This window comes from Carcharodon carcharias, chromosome 19 (genome assembly GCF_017639515.1).
Source record: "Carcharodon carcharias isolate sCarCar2 chromosome 19, sCarCar2.pri, whole genome shotgun sequence".
Lineage (NCBI taxonomy): Eukaryota > Metazoa > Chordata > Chondrichthyes > Lamniformes > Lamnidae > Carcharodon > Carcharodon carcharias.
In genome coordinates, this window is record NC_054485.1 from 89,023,930 (window position 1) to 89,033,818 (window position 9,889).

General features: G+C 41.8%; 1 protein-coding gene across 1 annotated transcript; it reads right to left on the reverse strand.

Moving 5' to 3' along the window:
* Positions 1–6,623: 6,623 nt before the first annotated feature.
* LOC121291141 lies at positions 6,624–9,382 on the reverse strand. Its single transcript, XM_041212223.1, has 2 exons — positions 8,902–9,382; positions 6,624–7,722 (listed from the first exon to the last, which is right to left on the reverse strand). Exons 1-2 carry the CDS (start codon positions 9,181–9,183, stop codon positions 7,330–7,332), a joined length of 675 nt encoding a protein of 224 aa, XP_041068157.1. The 5' UTR covers positions 9,184–9,382; the 3' UTR covers positions 6,624–7,329.
* Between the last annotated feature and the right edge of the window lie 507 nt (positions 9,383–9,889).

Sequence of the window (9,889 nt, forward strand, 5' to 3'; positions counted from 1 at the left end):
GTCGGTGGAGTATGCTACAATCACGCTTGAAACAGGCAAATGAAAAACATTTGATGGTTAAAAGAATTTTTGACACCAGGTGCTGTTTTGGCTTTGAAAATAGAATTTTGGAAATGACATAAAGAAAACCTTATGAGACATAGCCAGAAAAACTACATGTGAAAACTGAAGCAAGATCCTTAGCAGAAACGTTTTAAATGTACCATACTGCTGTTTTAACTCTTTTGTGCAGCCGTTTACTTCAAAGAATTAATGCTGTCAGCAAATCGCTGCAAAAGGTTGATGCAAATGTATTGAAGGCTACACAATTGTTAGTCTCAGTGAAAAGTTTTGTCATGGAAGTTTGAACTGAATGTAGCTCAGTGGAAGCGAGGCACTAACATTAACACAATACGTTCCCCCGATATAGAACATAACATAAGAACTAGAAGCAGGAGTAGGCAATTCAGCCCCTCGAGCCTGCCCCGCCGTTCATTACAATCATGGCTGATCTCATTTCAGCCTCAACTCTAATGTCCTGCCCTCTCCCCATAACCTTTCAACCCATTACTAATTAAAAATCTGTCTATCTCCTCAGTAAATTTATTCAGTGTCCTGGCATCTACTGCACTCTGAGGTAATGAACTCCACAGATTCACGACCCTTTGAGAAAAGTAATTCCTCCTCATCTCTGATTTAAATCTATCACCCCTTAGGCTAAAACTATGGCCTCTCATTCTAGAATTCCCCAGAAGGGGAAACATCCATTCCACGTCTACTTTGTCTATCTCGTTTAGCATCTTATATACCTCAATTAGCTCTCCTCTCATCCTTCTAAACTCTAGAGAGTATAGGCCTAAACTGCTCAATCTCTCCTCATAATACAAGCCCCGCATCTCTGAAATCAATCTAGTGAACCTCGTCTGAACCGCCTCTAGTGCAACTACATCCTTCCTCAAGTAAGGGGACCAAAATTGTGCACAGTACTCCAGGCGTGGTCTCACCAATGCCTTGCACAGTTGCAACAACACCTCCCTATTTTTATACTCTATTCCTTTAGCAATAAATGCCAAAATTCTATTTGCCTTCCTTATTACCTGCTGTACCTGCATACTAACTTTCAGCGATTCATGCATGAGGACACCCAGATCCCTCTGCATGGAAGCATTCTGAAGTTTCTCTCCATTTAAATAATAAGTTGCCTTTTTATTCTTCCAACCAAAATGGATAACCTCACACTTATCCATGTTAAACTCCATCTGCCAAATTTTGGCCCATTCACCTAACCTGCCCATATCCATTTATATATTTCTTATTTCTTCATTGCAACTTACTTTCCCATCTATTTTGGTGTCAACTGCAAATTTAGCTATAGTACCTTCTATCCGTGAATCCAAGTCATTAATATAGATTGTAAATAGTTGGGGCCCAAGGACCGAGCCCTGTGGCACCCCACTAGTTACAGCTTGCCATCCAGAAAAAGAGCCATTTATCCCGACTCTCTGCTTTCTGTTGGTTAGCCAATCCTCTACCCAAGCTAATAAATTACTCCTAACTCAGTGTGATCTTATCTTGTGTATTAATCTTTTATGTGGCACCTTATCAAAGGCCTTCTGGAAGTCCAGATATACTACATCGACAGGATCCCCATTATCCACTTTGCTTGTCACATCTTCAAAGAACTCTAGCAAATTAATCAAACATGATTTACTCTTCATAATACCATGCTGACTCTGATGGATTGCATTATGACTTTCTAAATGCCCCATTACTACTTCCTCAATAATGGATTCCAACAATTTCCCAACAACAGACATTAAACTAACTGGTCTATAGTTTCCTACTTTCTGCCACCCCCTTTCCCTTTTTGAATAAGGGTGTTATATTAGCATTTTTCCAATCCACTGGAACCTTTCCAGAATCCAGCGAATTTTGGAATTTTATAGCCAATGCATCCACTATCTCTGCTGCCACTTCCTTTAAGACCCAGGGATGTAGGCCATCAGGTCCTGGGGACTTGTCACACTTTAATCCCAATAGTTTGATCAGTACTTTTTCTCTAGTGATGGAGATGGTTCTAAGTTTCACCTTCTCAATACCCTCTGCACTACCTGTTACTATTAGGGTGGTACTAGTGTCCTCCACTGTGAAAACTGAGGCAAAATATTGATTAAGCGCCTCTGCCATTTCTGTGTTCCCTATGATTACCTCCCCAGTCTAGTCCTCCAAGGGACCAACATTCACTTTAGCTACTCTCTTTCCTTTTATATACTTGTAGAAGCTTTTACTATCAGTTTTTACATTTTGTGCTCGTTTCCTTTCATAATTTACCTTTGCTCTTTTTATTATTTTTTTAGTAACCCTTTGTTGATCTTTAAAAGTTTCCCAATCTTCCAGCCTGCCACTGATCTTTGCAATTTGATATGCCTTAGTTTTTGCCTTTAAGTTATCTTTAACTTCCTTGCTTAGCCATGGATGCTTTTCCCCCATCTTACCATCTTTCTTCCTCATTGGGATATAGTTTACTTGGGAGGAATTGAATATCTCCTTAAATATCAGCCACTGTTCATCAAGTGTCCTACCTTGTAGTCTTCCTACAGTTCACTAGGGCCAAGTTCGCCCTCATACCTATGTAGTTACCTTTGTTTAACTCCAGAACACTAGTGTGGGACTCAAGTTTCTTGCTCTCAAACTGAACTTGAAATTCTAGCATGCTATGATCACTCTTCCCTTGAGGATCCTTTACTATGAGATCATTAACTGATCCCATCTCATTGCACAAAACCAAATCCAGATAGCCTGCTCCCTGGCTGGTTCCACAACACATTGCTCCAAGAAACAACCTCTAATACACTCTATGAACTCTCCCTCAAGGCTACCCTTGCCAATTTGATTAGTCCAGTATATATGCATATTAAAATCACCCATGATTATTGCCATGCCTTTCTCACGTGCTCCCAGTATTTCCTGGTTTATATTGTGCCCTACTGCTAAACTACTGTTTGGGGACCTATAGATTACTCCCACCAGGGACTTCTTTCCCTTGCTATTTCTTATTTCTACCATATATCTGATGAGAAGCAGAAAAGAAGTAGGAAGTCATTTTTCGAGGAAACTAGGAACAATGAAATCAATTTACAAAGGAAAGAGAAGGTCATCGCTGAGACCGTCAATATTATTTGTAACACAATAATGCTGCAATTGCAGAGTAGAAGTGAATCTCTGAAGAAAACTGATTTATTTTGCGTGTTTTTTTGAGGGAAGTTTGGACGAAAATGCGAAAGGCCACTGCATTAAGAAATTAAGTGAATTTGACTGAGAGGACATGGATACAAATCTTTTTGAAGATGAAGTGAAACATTTCATTCATCTTCTTAAAATAGATGAAGCCTGTACTTCGACATTGCCAGGAGAGTTGTGTAGGTTTGTATATCACAGTTTGCAGGGAACCTTTCCAAATTGTAGAAACCACTCAGAAAATATTTCTAAAAATACCCTTCTCAAATGTTTCTGGTGAATGTTCTTTTACTGTATTGAAATGAGTTAAAAATTATTTGCGAAATACGATGAGTCAGGGACATCTGACAAGTTCAGCAATATTGAAAACTGAAAGTGCCTCTTTACAAGATATTACTTATAATGATATAATCAACTATTTTGTAAAGAAAAAGTGTAGGGAAAAAAAACTATCTAAATTGACATGCCAAAAAGGCACGAAGAAAAAAATCTTAATCTCTTTCTCTTTCACTTTCTCATTTTCAAACAGCTGGGCTGATAAAATGTCTGCAGCTGGTCACTCTAAAGTCTGTCTCTAAAGGTACCTGCTAAAAATACAATGGGTTTAACCAATGGGGCCTCGTTGGCCAAATATCTCCAGCTGAAATCACCCTTTCACATGACTGAGACTTGAGCTGTTGGAATTGCTTTAACTATACAGCTTTCAAATTCCATCTTCAGTCTCTGTTTTTCACCTCTGAAGAGAAGTCGGACTACACACGATAGCAGCCTGCCCCTGACCACCATCTCTCTCTCTGGTAAAGTGGAGTGCCATATGCCTTTAAGAGAATTTAGTTAGCTGACCATTTGACTGTATTGGCCAATCGCTACATGGCAGGGGCTTCTTGGGTAACTAAGTCTAGAGCTGGAAGTGATTGGAGAAGCATACATGGTGTTAACGCTCTGTTCTTAGTTCCAATAAAATACCAGTTCAGTTAATCGGTCTCGCTGCCTGAATTGTTTCAAGCACCAACTAATGTGTTAATATTAAAGGCGCAGCTAGCATTCACCAGACAAAGCAAACCTGATGACCAAAAACATAACTCTCCAGTACTGGTCTCCAGAAAAGATTCTGTTTTTTTGCCAACAAAATGGACTGATTCCCAGGACACAAGAATACTTTGCTTCATCTTCAACTGTCTCAACCAAGTTCCTAGGACAAGGACCCGAAATTCTGCCAGACAAAGCCACCTGAAATTGGACTTGGACTTACTGGACTCTACTCACGTGAATTTATGCCAATACATTTTTTGATTGCTTCAGAGGAAGTTAACTTTTACTTTTTGAACTAAATGAGGATCTGTGAAATATGGTGAATGTCAGTCTATGTATCTTGTTGATTTGGAGTATTTGCTCTTGCAGGGGCTCAATCCCAATAAATCCTAATTGTGATGGATGAATCTTTAAAAAGAAGAGTTGCTAGATAACGTTTTTACTAGCTGTGCCGGTCATTTACAGCATTATATAAAATGACTTAACAAAGCACTTGACCATTAAAAATGCATCTATATGCATAGCCATATAGTTTTCATTTCATCATAGATCATAAAAAGCTCATATAAAATAAACTGTGGAAAAGTTAAGTGCATTTCCATATTCCTGCGTTTCCAGTTTTCTGTCACAATTTGACCTTGCTGCCTTGGAGCTGTCTGTGCTGTAGTGATGTCATTAGCTGATTCTTCCATCCCATTTCTCGTCGGCGAGTTCCATGTTTGCTCGCCTAGTGTCGCAACCCTTATCACCTTTGCCATCATTCAGGCAAGACGTTAGCTTGGATTTCAACAAGGCAACTATTCATGCAGGCATGTTTTGACAAGTGAAGGAGCACTGATTAATATGTGCATTTTCTTGGCTTCATCCTTCAGGTCCCAGGGTGGGGAGGGATCCCCGAGGACGGGCTGGTCCAATGAGTGGGAATGTGGGGATTGGGGTGGGGGGTGCTAAAAATGAACCTAAGCGCAGGGCCTGACAAACTGTAAATCTACCACTGATATAAACCATCTGACTGTATCTATGCACTTCAGTTATTCACCCCAAGGTGACCCAATACTTGAGAGATATATATATTTATGTTATGAATTATTTTACAGCCAGCCTTATTATTTAGATTTATATTGAAAAAGAGAGCAGGAAATGCCACTTCAAAAACAATTAGCTTGTCAGAAGAGGAGACTGTGGCAGGTGAGGAGTTTCATTGCTTGAGGATCCTGGAAAGAGTGTGTTCCATGAGAAACCAGTGTGACAATTATTGATTTCAACATTAAATTTTTTTAAAATTCATTCATGGGAAGTGGGCTTCGCTGGGCCAGCATTTATTGCCCATCCCTGGTTGTCCTTGAGAAGGTGGTGGTGAGCTGCCTTCTTGAACTGCTGCAGTCCATGTGGTGTAGGTACACCCATGGTGCTGTTAGCGAGGGAGTTCCAGGATTTTGACCCAGTGACAGTGAAGAACGGTGATATATTTCCACGTCAGGGTGGTGAGTGACTCGGAGGGGAACTTCCAGGTGGTGATGTTCCCATTTATCTGCTGCCCTTGTCCTTCTAGATGGTAGTGGTCATGGGTTTGGAAGGTGCTGCCGAAGGAGCCTTGGTGAGTTCCTGCAGTGCATCTTGTAGATCGTGCATGCTGCTACTACTGTGTGTCAGTAGTGGAGTCAGTGAATGTTTGAGGATGGTGCCAATCAAGTGGGCTGCTTTGTCCTGGATAGTGTCAAGCTTCTTGAGTGTTGTGGAATGTGAACTCATCCAGGCAAGTGGGGAGCATTCCATCATACCACTGTCTTGTGCTTTGTAAATGCTGGATAGGCTTTGGGGAGTCAGGAGGTGAATTACTGGTTGCAGAATTCCTAGCCTCTGACCTGCTCTTTTAGCCATAGTATTTATATGGCTAGTCCAGTTCAGTGTCTGGTTAATGGTGAACCCCAGGATATTGATATTGGGGGATTCAGTGATGGTAATGCCATTGAACATCAAGGGGCGATGGTTAAATTCTCTCTCGTTGGAGATGGTCATTGCCTGGCGCTTGTGTGGCCTGAATGTCACTTGCCACCTGTCAGCTCAAGCCTGAATATTGTCCAGATCTTATTGTATTTGGACATGGACTGCTTCAGTATCTGAGGAGTTGTGAATGGTGCTGAAACTTGTGCAATCATCAGCAAACAGCTCCACATCCTTATGATGGAAGAAAGGTCATTAATGAAGCAGCTCAAGATGGTTGTGTGGAAACAGAGAGAGGAGAGAAAGTCTATGATGCTGTGTTTATATTCAGAGGAAGAAGAAAGTTTGAAGAAGCCTTAAACATTAAAGTAATACTGTGGAATCTTTCAACTTCAATTCAGTAATTGCTTGTTGGCAAAAAAACAGAAAATTTATTGCAAGTATAATTTATTGATGGCTGTTCACGGAACATACTGAGTCATGACTGAGAATGACACCCACAGATTACACGGTGGCTGTCAATATAATTACATTATCAGTCAATATATTTACATATAAGTCCTCAGTGTACACTGACCACTCCTTTTTTCAAACTACATTTGATTCCCACCAAAGGTGCTGGATCAATCAATCAATCAATTCACTTACACAGTAAGTTTATATAAATAGATAGAAAATGTTAAATTAACAGCAGTTATTAAGGATATTAAGCTGTACACAGGATGGAGTTGAGGGAGGGGGGTGTGGATTGGTTGCTGATAAAATTGTAAGCTGGCCAATATTTATGTTCATTGTCTCTGTACTTGATACTCAACAGTAATTGCCTTTTATAAAGACCTCCAAGCCCTCAAGGAGCCAAATGCTCCACAATACTTTATTGCTCCACAAGCCACTACTGTTAGCAAACGCTTGCAAGTAGGTAAATGTACCCATGCAAGATTCGTTCAATGTACATAAGTCTGATTGGGATTTTCCTAGTTAACCCTTTTGAGGACTATACATCTTGTCCAGTCAGGACCATCTTGAGGAGAAGTTGACAGTTCCAGTGTTCCTTTGACTGTTTCTTATTACCGTGGCTCTTGCATCCTCTCCGCACTGGATGTGTCATCTGGGTTGTGTAGTATTCCCACCTTGCTTTTACTGGAGGCTGGAGGTGACACAGTGCCATTTGGGAAGTGTCCTTCCAAGGGCCATCGGTCCAGATCTCATTCCGTAGCATATCACTATCTCTGGTGGATTGGTGACTGCTCGGCTGATGCCGTCGACCCCCCTCGCAGGCAGTTTTGGCAGCAAGGTCACACTGCCGTTGTTGGGTATGAAGAGCTCCTCTGATGAAGTCGAGACCCCTAGAGCCCATTCTCTGCTGAGGTTGGCCTCCGGTCCACCTGGTGCAACTGGTGTGATGACCACATTGTTGACTTCCTCGTTCACCTCTGTGGCAGTGTACACCTGGACAATGACCACAGACAGGAAAAGGAGAAGCATCCTCTTGGCCCAGTCCTTCTTCTCAGGTGGAAGATATTTCCTGACCTGGACATGGACAAAGAATAACAAAAGGTTAGCCACAGAAGTAAAGAAAGAAGCAAATTGTATTTATATAGCACCTTTCACAAGCTCAGGAATTTTGCAGCTAATTTTGCAGGTACTTTTTGAAGAGTAGGCTATGTCATAAAGTGGAAGAATGTCTATTTTTTTAATTCATTGGATGTGGGCATCACTGGCTAGGCCAACATTTATTGCCTTTGTTCAGAAGGCATTTAAGAGTCAACCACAGTGCTGTGGAGTCTGGAGCTACATGTAGACCAGACAGATTTTCTTCCCTAAAGGACATTAGTGAACCAGATGGGTTTTTATAATGGTTTCATGGTCAGACTTAGACTTCCCCCCCATCATTAAATTTCAGATGTTTTATTGAATTTAAACATCACCATCTGCTATGGTGGGATTTGAACCTAAGTCCACCAGAGCATTGCTCTGTGGCTTGGGATTACTAGTCCAGTGACAATACCACTACACCACCTTCCCTGCAGCAGCTGATTTGCACACAGCAGGCTCCCACAAACAGCAATGTGATAATGACCAGACAGTCTGTTTTAGTGATGCTGGTTGACCAGTTAAGTATTGGCCAGGATTCCAGGATAAACACTCCTGCTTTTCTCCCACATAGTAGTCTTGGCATCTTTTATGTCCAGCTGAGAGGACAGACCAGACCTCAGTTAACCACCTGTTCAGGACTGCACCAGGAACGTCAGCCAGTATTGAAGTGTTGCAGTTGTAAGCTGCCAGTAACCACAACAAGTGCTGTGATAATCTCCCCTCCCTATGCCTAGCTCTGACTATGCATGTTTTTGAAGACCAAAGATAAAGGGAAAGTCACCCAATCTTTAAAATTACAATGAAAGACAAATTCTACTTTTTATTTAAATATGTTACCACAACCTGGACTATGATTCAGTTCTACTTTTGCACACAGTTCAGAAGTATTTAATTTCTCCCTAAACAATTAGCAGCACCTTTTAAAAGGCAACCCTATTCATACCCAGGGTTACAGCTATTTACAGTATTTTTGGCCCAATTTAAAAACTGCAGCAGCCAACAAAAGCATCACTCCTGCCGTAAAGGCAAAGTGACCTGCTCAGATTCTTATCTTAACCTCTGCTGCAACATCTATTATCCATCCAAGGGTTTTTTTCTGGGAAGGCTTCTCACCTGCGCTGGGTAGAGGATTTTAACAGCCCGTCTTTTGCTTCGGAGTCGGGTATGGGTGGCCGGGATGGGGTGGACCTCTGGAATGGTGTCAAAGGTGAAGACCTCTGGGTTAGAGCTCCTCTGCCTGATCAGGGCAGTTCCACCATCGTGCCTCACCGGGAGGGCCCGGAGTCTGTTTGCCAAAGGAGGATGGTGGCAGCCCTGACACATGGTGCTCTGAGCTTGCAAAGCAAAGAGGTACAAGAATCCAAAGGCAGTCGTCTCTCTGAATGCATGCACCATGAACGCAGTGTTATTAATACCCTGGCTGGTTCATGTCTTATGACGCAGCCAAGGATGTGATTGGCCATCACTGCTCTGACTACCCATGTCTCGCCTCTGCTACGATACAGCTGACAGAGTGAATTTCTTTTTCCGCAGTTCGAAGAAAGTGGCTCGTCCCCTGATCAAGCTGATAAATGCCAGCAGACGTGAGACGCATACAAGTCAGAGCAAGATTGTTTCTCTCCTCCCATTGCTTTTTAACAATAAACAGCTTAAACGAGGTGTTTATCTTTCCCCTCGCGCGCTCTCTCTCTCTCTCTCTCTCAAATTACAGGCCCTGGAACAAAAGGCTTCAGAAATTGAATCTTAACTGTAACCCACTTCTCTTTCCAACACTAGCTCAAGTTGCAACACATGCTCCCCAGCCCCAATTCCCTGAATTTTTCACAACCTCAATCTCTTGAGATTATTAGTGAGGGCAGGTAGGATATTGTCCTAGGAAAATTCCTCATTGTAATGTAAAGAGCCCCAGTTCCTCTAGCCTCTCATCCCTTGGGGTCATCTTAATGCATCTTTATACACTCGGAGCACCGCATACTCTGCTGGTCTTCATTTCAGAGAAAATGCATAGAGACACTAAAACAAGTGCAAAAATTACTGGATTTACCGGAATAATACCAGAACTGAAAGGTTATACCTAGAAAAGAGAAGGCTGAGTCGTGAC